Genomic DNA, 19385 nt, shown 5'->3' with positions numbered 1-19385 from the left:
ATGTGAAAATTTATTTCAAATATTTAGGCGAATCTGGAATTGGAACTAGGGTGAAACAGCAGGGACATAAACCCTTTGGCTCAACACGTCTATGCTTGTCATCAAGCACTGTGCTAATCCCATTTACAAGCACTCAGCATATAACCTTCCATATCATGGTGTTTCAAGTGCTGATCTAAATACTATCTCAACGTTATGCCAGAACCTTTCTTCTCTCTGGTATCGAGTTGCGGGTGTTATGTTTTGTAACTCCAGAAAGGAACCCAAAAATGTAACACAGGAGCCCAGGATAACTTGCCTATTTAGTGTTTCTTTAGTGAGGCACTCACTATGACATGGTGGCATAATGACGTACACCATTCACATACTTTTACATAGAACCCATGATGAATTATGTACACAAAGAATGCATAATCAAACAATATAATAACAATATTACTCAAGTGTTACTGAAATATTAAATATACGACATTTCTCCCTGCTTAGCTATAAACTCCAACTCAATATAGAATGCTTCTAAACTCAAATATGTAATGTATTGCTCGCTAGTCATATATATGTATGTGTTTATATATATTAATTACACGCACAGTATACTACACAATACAACTATTATATAGACATTCACAGCATAGTAATTTTTAAATTGTCCCATTTAGGCCTTAAGATTTAATCACTATAGAAGATCTCTTACTCTGGTGGGATAACATCTTTCCTGTCAAGGGGGATCACTCTGCTCGGCAGGTGAGACTTATGGCTGTGAAACAATCTCAGGTTCTGGGGCTTCCTCCATCATCATTGGAAGAGTTGACTCTGGGACTGCAGGAAGAGGTTCTGACAGCTGAGGTCACCTTCTTCTCTAACAATTGACTCCGCTCTCCTCAAATGATCAATTTGTCGACTCCAGATGACATCAGACACAACCTGTATAGGAGATTGGTCCAGTTCTATCCTTAATCTTTCCAGGTACCCATTTTTGATCACCTCTGTAGTCCCTCACTAGGACTGCTTGTCCAGGAGTGAAACATTGAACATCCTTGTTTGAGGAGCCCCCATTTTAACTCCGTTCTTTGTCCTGCACACTCTTCCTGAGACCCTTTCTTAATTCTCTTTCAGTTGATTCTAACGCAGGCAATGTGGCATGGAAATGGTGGCTGGATCTCCAACCAAGTTTAGTTGTCTCAGCAAATCACGGCCACACAATGCAGGCCCTCCTGTTTCACCACATACAAGCCCAATGTGGTTTGTTGGTTGTTGTGTTTCACTGTTACAAATGTCATTCCCACAGGAGGTATGTTTTCTCCAATGTAAGTTATTGGTTAGATATCTGCAGACTTCAGTGCAGTATCTTTGAAATGTCATTCAAACTTATTTTGTAGAAAGACTGGAACAGCTGAGCCTGTTTCCTACTCCAATTTAATTAATTTGCTGTTCATTTCTGGTGTAAGCCGTATTGCTAGTTTGTAATTAGTTTTCACGTTGTAAATCTCAAGGCTACGCAGTCCTGTGTCACCCTTATCATTATCAGATTTTTCATCAACAGCATGCAGATTAGTCCTCTTTTTGAACATGCAACATAACTTTTTATTTTTTCTCTTCCCTGTACAATCCATTTATTTTTGTCTGCCCATCATGCCCTTTGTATGTGCCCTACTTTGTTGCATTTTCTGCAAATTTCCCCTTTAAGCTTGTATTGAACCAGCGTATGTGAGAGCCTTCCATAATGGTAACACAAGTTTTTTGGCCAGATAGGTTTCTGTTTAGATGTTGCAATTTTGTTCATTCTCACTTTCATTCCTGATTGCAACTCAGTTGTGTCTCTGCTTGCTGTTTCTACTGATGCAGCAATTTCAACTGTTCTTTTAAATGTGAATTGGGCTTAAATTAGGAGCTATTTTTGAATGTTTCCTTTTAAGATTCTACACATTAAACAATCTCTCAGTGCATTATTAAGCCCTCACTGAATGCTCAGATAATTTCTTCAATTCAGCCATGTGAGCTGAAATGGACTCCCCTTCTTTTTGATTCCACTAATGAAACCTAAAGCACTCTGCAATCAACAATGGTTACAGTTATAAATATTCCTGCATTATGTTCACAATGTCAGCAAAGCTCATTTTGGCTGGTTTGGTTGGAGCAGTCAAACTTCTGAACATACTGCATTCTTTTCTTCCTATAACACTTGGCAACACTGGTACTCGTTTCTTCCTGGCTACTCCATTTGCTTTAAAAGACTGCTCAATTTGTACAGTATATATCATCCAGTTATCTGTTGAGCACTCTGAGTTATCTGTGTTTATCTTTCCAATGTAGCCAGACATTTCTGCTTTTCCCTCATATTATTATTATTATATCACCCAGTAGATACTGTTCATGAACTCTGGGGCTTAAATGTTGCTTGTTAATTTCATCCTTTTTCTGCCACTTTTAAAATCTCAACCATCTCTCTCCCCTTCCAAAGAAAAAACATGCTGTGCTTCAGCAGGTAGGTAGTTGTCTCAGGTTCATTTTAAAATTTCCTCCTCACCACCATTACGTTTTGTAACTCTAAAAATTAATTGAAGGAAAAACACAGGAGCCTGGGATAACTTGTCTACTTAGTTCATCTTAGCTCACATATGACGTGGTGGTACTGTATAATAATGTATGGGATTCACATACTTCTTACATATAACTCTCCCACACTTAAAGCCAAATCACGCACCAGTCTCGACACCTTCATAGTGGTGTTGGGGTCCTCATCAATGTTGACAATGGACGAACACACATATCACCCTTCATGAATTATGTAAACAAAGAATGCTTAATGAAACAATATATTTACAGTAGGTTTCAAAAAGTTCCTTCTCTAATCCACTCTGTGCTCTTCCCTAACCCTATGCCTGCTGAGTATTGTCAACTCTATGTGCAAAAGTTTTTCACTATCTACCCTAGCAACTCCCCACGGAATTTTGTGTGCTTCAGTCTGATCACTCCTCCGCCCTCTCTGCAGCAAAGGCAACAAACCTAGAATATTCAGTCTCTCCACGTGGTTGAAATGCTCCACCCCAGGCAACATCTTGCTGAACTTGCTCTGCATCTTCTCCAATGTAATCATGTTTTCTATAGCATGGGGACCAGAACTGCGGATGTGCCTAGCTACTGTTTTGTATAGATGTAATACATCATCCTGGCTTTTACATTCTATACCCCAGCTAATGAAGGCAGGTCTCCTGTATGCATTCTTAATCACACTGCTAACATCAACAACAGAATCAGAATCAGATTTATTATTACCAGAATGTGTCATGAAATTTGCTCACTCAGCAGTTCAATGCAACACATGATAATATAGAAAAAAATAAGTATGTAAATCAACTACAGTAGGTACGTGTATATTAAATAGATTAAAAATAGTGCAAAAACAGAAATAATAAGTGAATAGTGTTCATGGGTTCAATGTCCATTTAGGAATCGGATGGCAGAGGGGAAGAAGCTGTTCCTGAATCACTGAGTGTGTACTTTCAGGCTTCTGTACCTCCTTCTTGATCGTAGCAATGAGAAGAGGGCATATTGTGGCTGATGGGGGTCCTTAATAATGGACATCACCTTTTTGAGGCATCACTCCTTGAAGATGTCCTGGATACTACAAATGGAGCTCACTAATTTTACAACCTTCTGTAGTTTTTTTCAGTCTTGTGCAGTAACCCACCCCCCCATACCAGGGAGTGAAGCAGCCTGTCAGAATGCCCTCCATAGTACATCTGTAGAAGTTTTTGAGTGTTTTAGGTGACAAACCAAATCTCTTCAAACTCCTAATGAAATATAGCTACTGTCTTACCTTCTTTATAGCTGTATAGATATATTGGGACCAAATTAGATCCTTCGAGATCTTGACACCCAGGAACTGCTCACTCTCTCCACTTCTGATCCCTCTATGAGGTTTGGTCTGTGCTCCCTTGTCTTACCCTTCCTGAAGTCCACAATCAGCTCTTTCATTTTACTGCCATTGAGTGCCAGGTTGTCGCTGTGACATCTCTCAACTAGTTGGTATATCTCACTCCTGTACGCCCGCTCATCTCCATCTGGGATTCTACCAACAATGGCTGCATCATCAGCAAATTTGAGCTATAGCTAGCCATACAGTCATGGGTATAGAAGGAGTAGAGCAATCACAAAGCTACCAGGCTAACCTAAAAACTCCTTTGGTTCACTGATATCCTTTTGCAAAGGAAATCTTTTACCTTTACCCAATCCTACACACTAGTATGACCCTGGATCTGCAGCCACGGTGTTGGCTCTTTAACTGTTCTGCTGAAATGTTCTAACAAGTAATCAGCTGTTCAAAGTACTAAAGCTCAAGGCCACCATCTGAAGGGCAATAATAGTTAAACAATAAAAGCCTTATCCATATAATGACAGATTTGCAGCTGTCCCCAATCAATGCCTGTCTATATGAACTTGGTCTTTGTGCTGTTATGGATGTTCCCTCTGCCCTTCTCACCCCACCAACTGAAAATTGAAATTTGTCAAAATGCCTAATTTTTCCCAGTTGCGATGAAGGGTCATTGAAAACCTCTAAACTTCTCTCCACAGACACTGACCCAGCTGTTGACCATTTTCCGGTTTTAGCTTTGGTTTGTTATTCTACCGTAGCCTTTTTAATAATATTTCTATATTTTATGTTAGCGGTTATCTTTAATTTTGTGGGCACATGGCCAAGTGGTTAAGGTATTGGACTAGCGACCTGAAGATCGTGAGTTCGAGCCCCAGACGAGGCAGTGTGTTGTGTCCTTGAGCAAGGCACTTAACCACACATTGCTCTGCGACAACACTGGTGCCAAGCTGTATCGGCCCTTGCCCTTCCCTTGGACAACATCGGTGTGTGGAGTGGGGAGACTTGCAGCATGGGCAACTGCCGGTCTTCCATACAACCTTGCCCAGGCCTACGCCCTGGAGAGTGGAGACCTTCCAGGCACAGATCCATGGTCTCACAAGACTAACGGATGCCTTAAATCTTTAATTTTAATAGTTATTTCAAAAACTTATGTACATCAATTTTAATGGTTTTTAAATGTTTCTAAATGTCAAAGACATTTAACGTTATCTCCAAGCTTTGGCATGTGCAAAGGCTATCGGGGTGGGACCACCATTTCACCATACAGAGCTAAGCTGGTGTCCAGCCTCCACTGTAGACTAAAGAATGGAGAGCTTGAGCAAGATCAGCAAATCACATCCATCCTGTAGCAATGGTGGATGACAAATATAGACAGTAGGTGGAGTCCTGCATGACTAGTCCCTCAATTTTTATTAACACTTATTGCAATGATGGCTTGTGTTGAATCTCTACCTATTGTGTTGGCTACTATTGTGCAAACATCATAAGTATTGTTCCTTCTTCCTCCCCAAAGCAGAAATTTCAAGCTTTTCCTCAAACATTGGAGATTATTGGAACAAATTACTGGATCTCAACTTCCACATAACCCTGTATTATTTCTATTACGTGATACTGAAGGGATAAAACCAAAACTTAAACTGAATAAATAACAGAAAGAATTCATAAAAATTGCATTGGCAGTAGCCAAGAAGGCTATAGCAGTTACTTGGAAATCGGATTTGTATTTAAATATGAATCATTGGAACAATGAAATGTCTAGTTGTATTCCACTCAAAAAAATTACTTATAATTTAAGAGATAAATATGATACATTTTTGAATATTTGGCACCCTTATTTACAAAAGATGGGATGGCATATTTAGTTGCTCTGATGATAAAGATATTGGTCCCTTGGGGAAAGTAATAAATAAATATACTAAATTTATTTTGAATCCCATGGAGCATGTGGAAACCTTCCAATATCCAGGCAGTTCTTCTTTCTTTTTCTTTTTTTCCTTTTTTTTTCAGCTAGGGGTATATATCGGGGGGAAGGGTTAAGGGGAGGGGGAGGGTAGACATTATCTTTCCATGTAATCACTTCAAAAACTCAATAAAAATTATATTAAAAAAAAACATTGGAGATTGGAGATTGAGCCTTACGTCTGTGGTGGGAAAGCTGTTGGAAAAGATTCTTAGAGATAGGATCTATAAGCATTTAGAGAATCATGGTCTGATCAGGGACAGTCAGCATGGCTTTGTGAAGGGCAGATCGTGTCTAACAAGCCTGATAGAGTTCTTTGAGGAGGTGACCAGGCATATAGATGAGGGTAGTGCAGTGGATGTGATCTATATGGATTTTAGTAAGCTATTTGACAAGGTTCCACACGGTAGGCTTATTCAGAAAGTTAGAAGGCATGGGATCCAGGGAAGTTTGGCCAAGTGGATTCAGAATTGGCTTGTCTGCAGAAGGCAGAGGGTGGTGGTGGAGGGAGTACATTCAGATTGGAGGATTGTGACTAGTGGTGTCCCACAAGGATCTGTTCTGGGACCTCTATTTTTCGTGACTTTTATTAACGACCTGGATGTGGGGGTAGAAGGGTGGGTTGGCAAGTTTGCAGACGCCACAAAGGTTGGTGGTGTTGTAGATAGTGTAGAGGATTGTCAAGGATTGCAGAGAGACATTGATAGGATGCAGAAGTGGGCTGAGAAGTGGCAGATGGAGTTCAACCTGGAGAAGTGTGAGGTGGTACACTTTGGAAGGACAAACTCCAAGGCAGAGTACAAAGTAAATGGCAGGATACTTGGTAGTGTGGAGGAGCAGAGGGATCTCGGGGTACATGTCCACAGATCCCTGAAAGTTGCCTCACAGGTGGATAGGGTAGTTAAGAAAGCTTATGGGGTGTTAGCTTTCATAAGTCGAGGGATAGAGTTTAAGAGTCGCGATGTAATTATGCAGCTCTATAAAACTCTGGTTAGGCCACACTTGGAGTATTGTGTCCAGTTCTGGTCACCTCACTATAGGAAGGATGTGGAAGCATTGGAAAGGGTACAGAGGAGATTTACCAGGATGCTGCCTGGTTTAGAAAGCATGCATTATGATCAGAGATTAAGGGAGCTAGGGCTTTACTCTTTGGAGAGAAGGAGGATGAGAGGAGATATGATAGAGGTGTACAAGATAATAAGAGGAATAGATAGAGTGGATAGCCAGCGCCTCTTCCCCAGGGCACCACTGCTCAATACAAGAGGACATGGCTTTAAGGTAAGGGGTGGGAAGTTCAAGGGGGATATTAGAGGAAGGATTTTTTACTCAGAGAGTGGTTGGTGCGTGGAATGCACTGCCTGAGTCAGTGGTGGAGGCAGATACACTAGTGAAATTTAAGAGACTACTAGACAGATATATGGAGGAATCTAAGGCGGGAGCTTATATGGGAGGCAGGGTTTGAGGGTCGGCACAACATTGTGGGCTGAAGGGCCTGTACTATGCTGTACTATTCTGTATTCTATGTTCTATGTTCTATATTCCCATTGAAATAGAAAACTATTTTCTGTTTGAGAATATCCAAAGAGGGTATGGACAGAAAGTCTGGAGAAATTCTTCATTTTGTTAGGAGCAAACCTTACCTCTCTTGGATTTGAAAACAGCATCCAGCCACTCATGAAGGGTGTTGTCACTGTAGATATCAGGCGGATGAGCCATGATAGGAATACCAGTCTCGTTTTGAGTGTTCAAACCTTCAATGTTGACATCAGCTTCCAGGACCATGGCATTACCTGGGAGTGCATGGACAATGAGACAGTAATGGTGAGTTGACATTTGCATGGATGCACTGCAACATCAGTTCTTCAGAGGGAATGACTGCTTACTGCTCCTCAGTAGGGAAACCATGGAATGCTCCGAGCTGCATGGCTTTTCACAGACTCTGAGCTTGTGTGAAGGACATGCAACAACCATTGACCTTGCTTCTGGCCCTACCGTTCTCTAGCCAGCTCTTCCCCAGCTATTATAGATATTGCTTTCTTTGTCCTTTTGTGAGACACCCACCGGAGATTACTGCCATGGAAGCATGGTTTAAGATCCATGCTTTCTCACTCTGCTCTGTCTGAGTACTCAGCAGCCATCTCAGTACTTCCAGATATTGATCTCCTGGCACCTTGGATTCTCGTGCCTTAATTCCAAATGAGCAGATTCTGCGGTGAGATTGCCACATTCAGCAAAAGAGGGACACTTCCTTCATTCTGGGGATGGTGTGGTATCACCCATATGATGCTATGGATATTAAAACCAGTGTTTGAGATAAACTATAGAGGTGTGTGTAGCACTCCACTGATTCACTTCTCTACATCTTACTGGACATCATAAAGGCTTGGAACTCCTCATAAGAGACAGAACCACTTTGACAGTGATAATAGCTTATTTTAAGTGTCTGGCATTCCGGCGAGCTGCCGGCTGGTGGTGTAGTGGCATCTGCACCAGGCTTTGAGGCAAGTGGTCCCGGGTTCGAGTCCGACCGGCTCCTTCCACGTTTTCTACCTGTGCTAGGTGGAACGTCGAGCTAGCAACTCGGCCTCGTAAAAAACAGACAAAAACGCTAAAGAAACAGCAAGGTTCCACTAGCCATGGATAGGAGCAACAACAACATGCAGGTGAAGTGGCGTCAGAGGAAGACTTCTCCCAGTTCATCGGCAAAACAGTTAAATTCTTCCTATTCTATTGTCTCTATTTTCCTTTTCAGGGTGGCTGGGGTCCGTTTGGGATCCTGATCTACCGTGGCACTCAAAACTACAGTTCTGCACGGTGGCACATTCTAGTTCTTAGGGCTTGCCAGTCAGATGCATTTCAGCATGTCTTGGTGTAGCATGAAGTCAGGCAATTTCAGGGCCACGTGTGGACATGAACTTTCATCGGTGTCGCAAACTGAAGCGCAGCAGGATTTAACTTGGCCTTGATTTAACTGAAACTAATCCAGTGGTACTGCTTGACCTTATAACACATCAATGGGTGGATCTGGAATAATTTTCAATTAGACTTCATACCAGTGACCAAAGAGATAGCAGATGCTGAAATCAAGAACAAAAAAATAGCAAGTCAGACAGTATCTGTGGAGGCAAAAGATGTTAATCGACATGTCAAGTCAAGGCTCTGCATCAGGATTCAACCAGAAACGTTGACTTGTACCTTTTGCTACCACAGATGCTGCCTGACAGAATTTACTATCACTGACATGTGTTGTGAAATTTGTTGTTTTGCAGCAGTACAGTGCAATACATAAAATAATTACTATAGGTTACAAATAAAAAAATAATTAGCAGTGCAAAAACAAGAGAAAGAGTGAGGTAGTGTTTATGGGTTCATGGTCCATTAACAAATCTGATGGTGGAGGGGAAGAAGGTGCTCCTAAAAAATCAAGTGTGTGTCTTCAGGCTCCTTAACTCCTCCCTGATGGTGAGAAGAGGACAAGTCCTGGATGGTGAAGATCCGTAATGATGGATCCTGCCATCTTCAGGCATCACTTATTGAAGTCACTGTGTTCCTATAACCTTCTGCTTTTGTCCTTTCATACTAGTATCGGAAACAAAAGTTCCTAAGTAACTGATGAAAGCAGCCCCTTCGCTCATCAGATTGGGGAAAACACTGTAGTTTATTCCTGCAGATCTCCTATTTATAATGCCTGCTTAAATACTTTACCTTGGTACTTTAGGTTTTGGTAATCTATTCCCATTCAGTATTTTCAATGATCTAGGCTGCTAGCCTTGGACACATACCTTTCAGGGCTTCTTCCATCTGGTGCTTGCTGTTTGCACCATGGGACCAGGTAACCAGCAGACCATCCTTCCTGTCAATAATGCCACTGTGAAGCAAATAGTCAAGCAGGTCTCCACCTGGGCTGAAAGGTCCGTCCTCTGATCGATAGCACTTGTCTGAAGTGGAAAAGAAAGGTTTCATGTTAACTTGTTATTCCCTTTGTTTCTCCCATTAAATCAGTGATTTTTCCTGAAGCACATTGAAAGCTGCACTCAGCTGCCAAGCTCTGATAACCCAGCTCTTAAAATCCACAGCTTCCTTTGTGGCTTACTTTGCTGAAACGTTCCTCTGATTTTCTTGAGCCTGGAAGTTTCAAAGTATGTCTTAGTGTTGCTCCCCTCGCTAGTGGATCGCTCAAAGACAAAAGTTGCACACAAGTTAATGGAAACACGAGTCTAAAGTTTAGGCGTAGCCCACATTATTCAATTTGCATGTCATGGAGTCCCAGAGAAATAGATTGAGACATACATACGTAATGGAAATGGGCCCTTTGGTCCACTGAGTCTGCACCAATCATTGACCACCATCTATAATAATCCTACACTGAATTCAGTTATTTTCCACAAATTTGCATCAACTCCACTCTGATTCACCTACACACTCAAGGCAGTTTACAGTGGCACCTACCAACCAGCACACCTCTGGGATGTGAGGGGAAAGCAGGGCACCTGGAGGAAACTCGCGTGGTCACAGGGAGATTATGGAATCTACAATACGAGGTCAGGATTGAACCTGGGCTCCTGGCACTGCAAGGGCAGTGGCTCTGCTGGCCTGTGCCAAATGAAAATGCTCCTTCAAATACCCTCAGCTGCCCTGTCTGAGTTGCGGGAAGCTCTTTGTGAGATGGAGTAAATCAGCAATGCTCCAACTAAACAGTTACCAAGGAAACTGATTTTTATGCTTAGTAGTCTGGGAAAACAGGTAGTCATTGAATTAAATGTCAAAACTAGATGTAAAATCGTATTTGACATTTTGCTAGGTACATGTGGTGCTGGGCTATAGAGCTCTAGGAAAATCTCCGGTGTGTGATTCTACAGGCAGGTTAGACTCAGAACTGTTGGAGCATGTTGAATGAATCTGCGCCAGCTGCAAGAAGAGTTAACCAGTCAAAGCAACCTAACTCAAAGGCTATAAGGCAGGAAAGGAAACCAGGCAGGGTTCTTACTGGAAATCCCACCTCTTCAGCCTTTGCTTACAAGATGTCCATGGAGGGATGTTGCTGACCGGCACAATCCAGGCTGCACGAGTTCGTGCTGAAGGGGACGCACTGAAGCTTGGTGCAGCCGCAGCAGGGGCCCGGTGGAAAGGATCACAGTGCAGGGTTTTTTCTGTGACTGAACAGGGAAGAACAGGGTTGGATGAGGAAGCACCACCCCAGGGGCCACATGAGTGGCAACAGTGCTATTGGTTTTAAGGAAGTAATAGAACAGTACTTACTGCATTAACCATGAATGCAAAATGAAACAGCATTGCACTGCAGTAAATTTTTCATTATGAATGAAGTTTATCTTGAAATAAGTAAACAGTCAGTCTTTGGTTTTCATTGTTAAGCAGCCTGATTTAGATTATGAGGACACACAGTCCTCATTTATTGTCATTTAGAAATGCATGCATTAAAAAATGATACAATGTTCCTGCAGAAAGATATCACAGAAACACAGGACAAACCAAGACTAAAACTGACAAAACCACGTAATTATAACATATAGTTACACCAGTGCAAAGCAATACCGTAATTTGATAAAGAGCAGACCATGGGCACAGTAAAAAAAGTCTCAAGTCCCGATAGCCTCATCATCTCACACAGACGGTAGAAGGGAGAAACTCTCCCTGTCATGAACCTCCAAGCGCCGCAAACTTGCCGATGCAGCACCATTGGAAGCACCCGACCGCAGCGGACTCTGAGTCCGTCCGAAAACTTCGAGCCTCCGACACCGAGCACCGAGCACCATCCTCTGCCAAGCGCTTCGACCCCACCCCGGCCACCGAGCAACAAGCAAAGCTGAGGACTCGGGGCCTTTCCCTCCGGAGATTCCGGATCACACAGTAGCAGCGGCAGCAAAGCAGGTATTTCAGAAGTTTCACCAGATGTTCCTCTGTGCTCTCACATCTGTCTCCATCAAATCAGGATTGTGCACGGCACCCTACTTGACAGGTAACAGACATCACCACCGGAGTGGCCACTGCGAGCTGCATCGCGCCGCCATCTTCTCCTCCCTCCTTTCCCTCCATTTATATCCACTACTGACATACTAGATTGATGATCTGATGAATTTAGATAATTTCCTGAGATCTAAATTCAAAGAGAGGTTGTCTCAACAGGTGCCAGTGCCCTGTCAGATGTGTAAATCAATAAACTGTATGATTAACATTTCTGGTACTTTAGAGAATCCATCAGTAAAAGACACTCTGAGTTATGTGGTCTCTGTAATGATGATAATTACAGGATAATTATGGAAATACATGACGTGCTGTCTGAGGAAGACAAGGGTGATGCAGGGAGAGGCCATGATTCACAGAGTTTAATCATTGCTGTCTGATTCAAGGGCTGGCACCATAAAATTCAGCTGGATCCCCTCTCATTGCTACTCCCACATGCTAATTTTAGCTTCTATTAATTTGAAAGACTTACGTTTGTGAGGCACCATACACAGCCTCCAGTCATCCTTAAAGCAATCTACAACCAAGGAAGTACTTTTCAAGGGTGTTTTCTGTGGTAATGTGGCCAAATTTTATTAAGCTCAAATAAGCAACTAATAATTTGAGTGACATTAATTGATGGAGAAGTATTGACCATAACACCAGTGGTAACTCCCCTTGCTGCAGAAGAGTGCAGTGGATGTACCACATTCACCTGAGGCAGCCAATGGAACCATGACAGCTCATTTGACAAGACAGGTGTCTAGAGGTTCGTCCCCCGTCAATAATGCTAAACAGTAGTGATAATCTGCTGTCCTCTGCCTCTGAAATTCAGTTCCATTTTAAGGAGATATGGTGCTACACTTAAGTGTCCTGCTAGATATTTCCGGAATGGACTTGGACCTGGACTTTCAGAACCTGAGACATATGTGCCACCCATCTGAGCCTTAGCCTCACGTTTTTGCTTCGACAGTTTGATAGACTTACTTTGAAATCTTCACCTTATTCTGGTATAGTATTGTATCAAGTACAAGGCCAGCACCATGTGGAAAAACCCAACAAATGAAAAAAGTTCCTTTAGCAAAATATCATAAAAAGCAGAAAGCTTGCAAAGGCATATCAAAGTTGATGATTTCTACATTTCATTTCAAAGTGGATACTGACATTAAGTAGCCTTAACTCCTTAATCAAAAATGCAGTTGGATTCCAGTTAATTTGGACACATCGGGACCAGTACATTTTGGCCCAGTCAAGCAGCTGTCCCAATTAGCCGGTTTCATGGAAACTGTTAAAAAAGTATAATACAGTAAAGACAAACGGAGTAACAAGTTATGCATTTAAATGAAATACAGAACAAATTGGAACATTACCAATACTACTGGTGGTTGTCCATCATAGCTGGTATGGTGTAGTGTTTAACGCCACACAAGTGCATGCATTCAGCAACAGTTTCCTGTCCCAAATAAACTAAGGGAATCCTGGCTATGTTCTCGATTAGTTTCTGTTCTTTAAGAGTTGTCCCAGGTAAGCAAATGCCCAGATTAACTGATGACCCAATTAACCAGAATTCACTGTAGATTGTTCTGATGTCATTTTTTTTGGAGATTATCAAGTGAGGAACGAATAGTTCTGCTTTAAAAACATGATCATAATGCAAGTTATGTTATTATGCAATTAATAGATTATGGAACAGAACTTGCATTACATGGGCTGCAATGGTTATCATGAGATTATGGTTGTGTAAAGCTGTTGAAATCTGTGATTTAAAAGCAACTACAGCTTGTTTTGTTATTACTACGGCTTGTTTTGCTATTCTATGACGTGAGATTTCCTAGGAATGCAACTATTGCACTATTGCACAGCTATTTGTTTGTTTGTTTGTTTATTTATTTACTTTGGCGATAACAGCGAAGAGTAGGCCCCTCGTCCAGGCAACCCGACAACCTCCATTAACCCTAACTTAACCACGGGACAATTTACAATGACCTATTAACCCACCTGGTATGCCTTTGGACTGTGGGGGTGGGGGGGGAACCAAAGGAAAGCCCACACAGTCAACAGGGAGGATTCACCGAGACTCCTTAAAGAACAGTGCCAAAATTGAACTCCAAGCTCCGGAACTCCCTGTGCTGTAATAATGTCACACTACCCATGATGCTACCGTGGCACCCAAACCATCCGTATACTAAATTTGTGCAATGGTGTAAACAACAGAGCAGGGAGAAACAGCAAGGTATCATGTGGATGAACCTAGATCCTGCTGATCCATGGGTGAAAATTAAACCATCGATGGCTTCTTCTTCACTAGATAGCTGTTGCATTTTGACCATCTTAGTGGAATTCATTTCTTCACATATTAAAATCATATTACATTTGATATCTCAATTATGAGCAAGCTATCATCATTACATAGCATAATGCGAATACTTTTAGAGCTGTTGTGAAAGAGAATGCTTATAATAACATATCAAACGTACAAACTTAACAAAAAGAAGATAGGAAATTTAGGATTCAGAATAGGCCCTTCAATCTTTTCTCTTTTCAGTAAGATCATGGCTGGTTCATGACCTAACTCCAAGAATCTAACTTTGTTTTCATATCCTTTAATATCTTTGCTTATCAAACATCTTGAATTTGACTGGTAATGTTTCATTGGCGTTTGATATTCCATCTCTTGCCGTGCAGCAGCTTTGATTATCAGCTTATCTAGACTGTTGCTACTGCTTCCTTAAATAACTTATCATTTTCTAAACTCTACAATACAGAGCTAAACGGTTATGCCCCGGGAAATGTTAGCGTTCAGAATAAATGGCTGGTTGCAATATACACTCTGAGGTCACTTCATTAGGTGCAGGAGTGTAACTAATAAAATGGCCACAGGAGTGAAACCTTGTGTGATCTTCTGCTGCTGTAGCCCATCCACTTCAAAGTTCGGTGTGCTGTGCGTTCAGAGCTGTCCTTCTGCTTACTGTTATAACGCGTGGTTATTTGAGTTACTGTCACCTTCCTGTCTTCTCAAACCAGTCTGGCCATTCTCCTCTGACTAACAAGACATTTTTGCCCACAGACGTTCTTTTTTTTGTTTCTCCCACTATTCTCTGTGAACTCCAGAGACTGTTGTGCATGAAATCTCAGAAGATCAGCTATTTCTAATATACTCAAGCCACCCTGTCTGGCATCAACAATCATTCCACAATCAAAGTCACTTTGATCACATCTCTTCCCCATTCTAATGTTTGGTCTGAACAACAACACAACCTCTTGACCGTGTCTGCATACTTTTATGCATTGATTTGCTGCCACCTGATCGGCTGATTAGATATTTGCATTAATGATCAGGTGTATATAAGGTGGCCACTGACTGTATTACTAGGTGATATAAAACAGATGGTGTTCTTTCAGTCAGGTGACATTGAACATCACAAACAAGATGGTTTTTAAGTTCAATATTTTTTTCAGAAATCATCAAAACTATTAGCTGTAACAAATCTTTCCTTGCAAGGATTTCCATAGGCAAATCATTCCAGATATTTCCCTGTTTACCTGAGCAAAACATTGGATTGGTCATAGCTGATCAAATTATCCTTATTGATTGTGGCTGAAATTCTGTCTTGTGGTATACATCAGATTTTGTCTTCCAAATAGCATATTTTCCTAATACATGGAATGTCAATGGCATAAAGCACCAGTAGGCTACATTTGAAAGACTGAAGGGGCTTTGACTAGACAACTGTCAGCTGAAAAATGTTTTGTTTGTGTCATATAACTCTTTAAACCTGCTCTGCTGGTCAATAAAATTCTGATCTATACACCAGTTTTCTGCCTATTCATCATATTTCTTGCCTTCTCTATAAACCAAGAATCTATCTTACAGATCACATATTCTGTTTTTTGAATGTTTCCACCAAAGGGGAAAACTTCACATTTCTTCGAGTGTACTCCACCTGCCAAACTTTCACCTTTTTGTTAAAGTGTCTAGATCCACTGTATCTGTGGCAGACTCTGCATCTATACCCCTATCTTTACACCAGCAGTGAATTAAACTTACAGTCATTAATGTAGACTGTATACACCTGAAGCCCCTGCACTCATTTCGGACACGTCACTCATTATAGCATACCAAACTGAAATTGGAACCAATTACCTTCATTCTCTGTTTTCTGTTAGTTAGTTGATCACCTATCTGTGCTAATATGTAATCACAACCATGCAATATCTTGATAGGTGACACCTCATTGACTGCTCTCTGGAAATCTAAATTCAATCTACTGTTTCTGTTTTTGTATGTTATATTCTCAAAGTACTCTAGTAAAATTCATCACACAGGTTGACGTAACTTGATTGTACTGCAATTTTCTAAATGGCTTGTTACTATTTAACTAATAACAGATTCCAACGTTCCCTGAATAACAGACATCAGGCTAACTAGCCTATACTTCCCTCTTGACCGTTGCCCTCCTTTCTTGAACATTTGAGCAAGCTTGCATTATCCGCTGTGCAAAATAGCTAATAAATGTCAAGATAAAATGATGTTTAATATTAGGTTATATTTATTATGGTCTACATTCTGCAAATACTAAATAAGATTCAATTTATCTTAAAAATAATTACTAATGATGCCACTGCCATTGTAGCTAATTTAAGTGATGATTATGTTATAATTTTTTAATCAACAAAGCCACCCCACCCCCTCTGTTCACCTCTTGTCCTTTCAATACAATGCATATCCTTGGATGTTAAATTCCCAGCTGCGATCTTCTTTCAACCACAAATCTAAGATGTGATACTTGCTAATTTCTAAATGCACTACAAGATAATTTACCTTATTTCATATACAGTGTGTATTCAAATCTAACACCTTCAGCCCTGTGTTCACCACCCTTCTTTTCAGTTTTGTCTCCATGTTGCCTGAAGACAAATTCTGTTCTCTTCCTAAACTTTCATGTTATTCTTTATTCTGGAGACTTTAGTAACATCTCCCGCACTCTCCTTCCCATTTACTTTATCCATACCACCCCCTTACTGTTTAGTTTAAAGCCCTAGTTATGCAATTCACCAGGATCTGATCCCAGTTAGGATGGAGTCCATCATCCAAACCTATTTCTCCCACACCAATCTTTGAACCATGCATTTAACTCTCTATTGGTATTAACCCTGTGCCAACTTGTACATAGCTTAGGCTACAATTCAGGAATTATTACCTTTTTGGTTCTATTTTATTTAATCCCTAGCTGCTCAAATGTCTTCAGCAGAACCTCTTTCCTTGTTGGCCTGTTGGAAGTTAAAAGGCTTTTTGAAGACAGTGTAATATTGAACTGTATAGACAAGGCATTCACAGCACAGCACGATTGCACTGTATTTACTTCTAGTAGCCTAGTGTCTACAGGGGGCTAAACAGATAGACAATCAATTTCCCAAAGACAATCAACATCTAGTCAATTTCTGCTACAATGTTTACTAGTCAAGTATGGACAAGATCTCCCAACACGTTATCATCAAGTCTAACACACCATGGCAAGTAGAACATTATCCCAATACATCCGAGCCTCAGCGGGGTGGAGGAGACTGATGTCAGTTACTTGGTAATTAACAGATGTTTCAGCTACATATCTGGAGTGAATGTTGGTGCCTTCAAATTGATCCCTCCAGCACCGATATATTTTTGTCTCATACTCTTTAATTATACACTACTCAAACTCACTTTGTTCCATTCACAGCTAGTGTATAAAAATAATTCAGCAAGCACATAGTTTGACTGCTTTTTATACACATAGAGTATACTTTGAGTGCCTGTATGTGACTCTATGACCACATGTTGGTTAATGTGACGCCGTGTATATGAATCTCAGACTCTACACACTTACTGTGCTGAAATGTTTGAATCTGATTTTCTGTGAGAAAATGAGACTGTATGTGTGTCCGTGTATGTACACCCTCTCTAACTGTGTATGTACGTGTGTGAATATTTGTGTGTCAGAGCTAGCCTGTGTAACTCTGCACAGAGTCAGCGTGTGCCGGTGACAAACTCTTCTGCTGGTGTACACAAGGTAATGAAAGCAACGCACACAAAATGCTGGAGGAACTCAGCAGGCCAGGCAGCATCTATGGAAAAAGGGTACAGTTGACGTTTCAGGCCGAGACCCTTCAGCAGGACTGGAGGAAAAATGTTGAGGGGTAAAGTTAAAAGGTGGGGGAGGGGAGGTAGGTACGCATTCCCACAGGGTCTTGGCCCAAAACGGCGACTGTACTCTTTTCCATAGATGTTGCCTGCTGAGTTCCTCCAGCATTTTGTGTGTGTTGCTTGGATTTCCAGCATCTGCAGATTTTCTCCAGTTTGTGAAAAGGTAATGAAAAGCAGTTTTTCCAGAGGGGTATTTGGCACCTTGATGGCCTCTATGAATAACAGGTGAGGTCCCAGTGACTATGGAAATCAGGTAAATGGAAGAAAGAGAAACCCAAGGGGCAGCAAATGTTGGAATCTGGAACAAGAAAAACAAACTGCTGAGGAACTCTGGGCCAGACAGCTTCTGTGAAGGGCCTCAATTTTGTCTACACTTCTTGCTGCTTCAGTAAAGCAGTCAATACACCCACCCTGACAAACTTCTCTTCTCCCCTCTCCCATCGGGCAGAAGGCACAAAGGCCTGAAAGCACGTCCTACAGTCTCAAGGGCGGCTTCTATCCCGCTGTAATAAGACAACTGAACGGTTCCATAGTGCAATCAGACGAACTCTTGACCTCACAGTCTACCTCGTTAACTCTTCAGCTTTATGTTTATCTCCCACGACACTGTGGCGTTTACAATTTGTTCTGCATTGTTATTGTTTTACCTTGTTCACCTCAATGCACTATGTAATGATTTGAGACGCAAGACATTTTTTTTTAACTGTAGCTCGGTACATGTGACAATAATAAAACAATAACAATAACAAATAGACAGTCCACGTTTCGGATCGAGAACTTTCACCTGTAGTACACTGAAAGAACTACTCTTGCCACCAGGCACCGGATACTGACGGCTCTTGGGACAGGGCTAGGCGCGGAACTCCCTGGGACAACAGGCTAGCTCTTACCCGAAAGGAAGCTTCTGTAACCAGCGAAGTACCCCACCAGTCCGAAGTAAGCAACGACCAACAGGCTGAGGAAGAGGCCGGCCATCAGCTTCCAGTGCCAGCTGGCGGCGAGATTTCGTTTCTCGCCCTTGTGTTGAATCTCTCCGTCCGACCACATCGCAGCGTTCACACAACTGCCTGCCACTGCGCGGCGACCTTTACTCGGCCAGGAGGCGGGGGACACGGCAGCATGTTCCGTCCCGGCACTGGCAACTCGGATCCGCCCGGTTCCTGCTTCCTCAACCAAAGGTCAAGTGTCAAGTTCACCCATTCATCACACAGTAAATCCTCGCAGGAGCTGCCAGAGATCGGAATAACAACCTCCGGAATTAGGGGATTGGTAGGGGTTGTTCAAAAAGTACGGGCGCAGAAAAGAAGTTTTTAATGATTGCGACGGGGTCAGTGAATTATTTTGACGGAGGGGGTGGTAGCTCCTACACACCAGGGTGAGGCATTGATCCCAGCGGCAGCCAAGTT

At 41.8% G+C, this 19385-nt stretch overlaps 1 protein-coding gene across 1 annotated transcript in view; it reads right to left on the bottom strand.

Moving 5' to 3' along the window:
* The window catches only part of fam151a (family with sequence similarity 151 member A), a 36633-nt gene extending 17481 nt beyond the window's left edge, over window positions 1-19152 (bottom strand). Inside the window, exons 1-3 of the mRNA XM_063063937.1 lie at window positions 18870-19152; window positions 9620-9775; window positions 7478-7627 (exon numbers count right to left, since the gene is read on the bottom strand). Coding sequence (XP_062920007.1) covers window positions 7478-7627; window positions 9620-9775; window positions 18870-19026 — 463 coding nt within the window. The 5' untranslated portion in view covers window positions 19027-19152. The remainder of the gene's footprint in view (window positions 1-7477; window positions 7628-9619; window positions 9776-18869) is intronic.
* Window positions 19153-19385: the final 233 nt, after the last annotated feature.

This window comes from Mobula hypostoma, chromosome 12 (assembly GCF_963921235.1).
Source record: "Mobula hypostoma chromosome 12, sMobHyp1.1, whole genome shotgun sequence".
Lineage (NCBI taxonomy): Eukaryota > Metazoa > Chordata > Chondrichthyes > Myliobatiformes > Myliobatidae > Mobula > Mobula hypostoma.
This window is presented reverse-complemented; position numbering and strand designations above follow the sequence as displayed.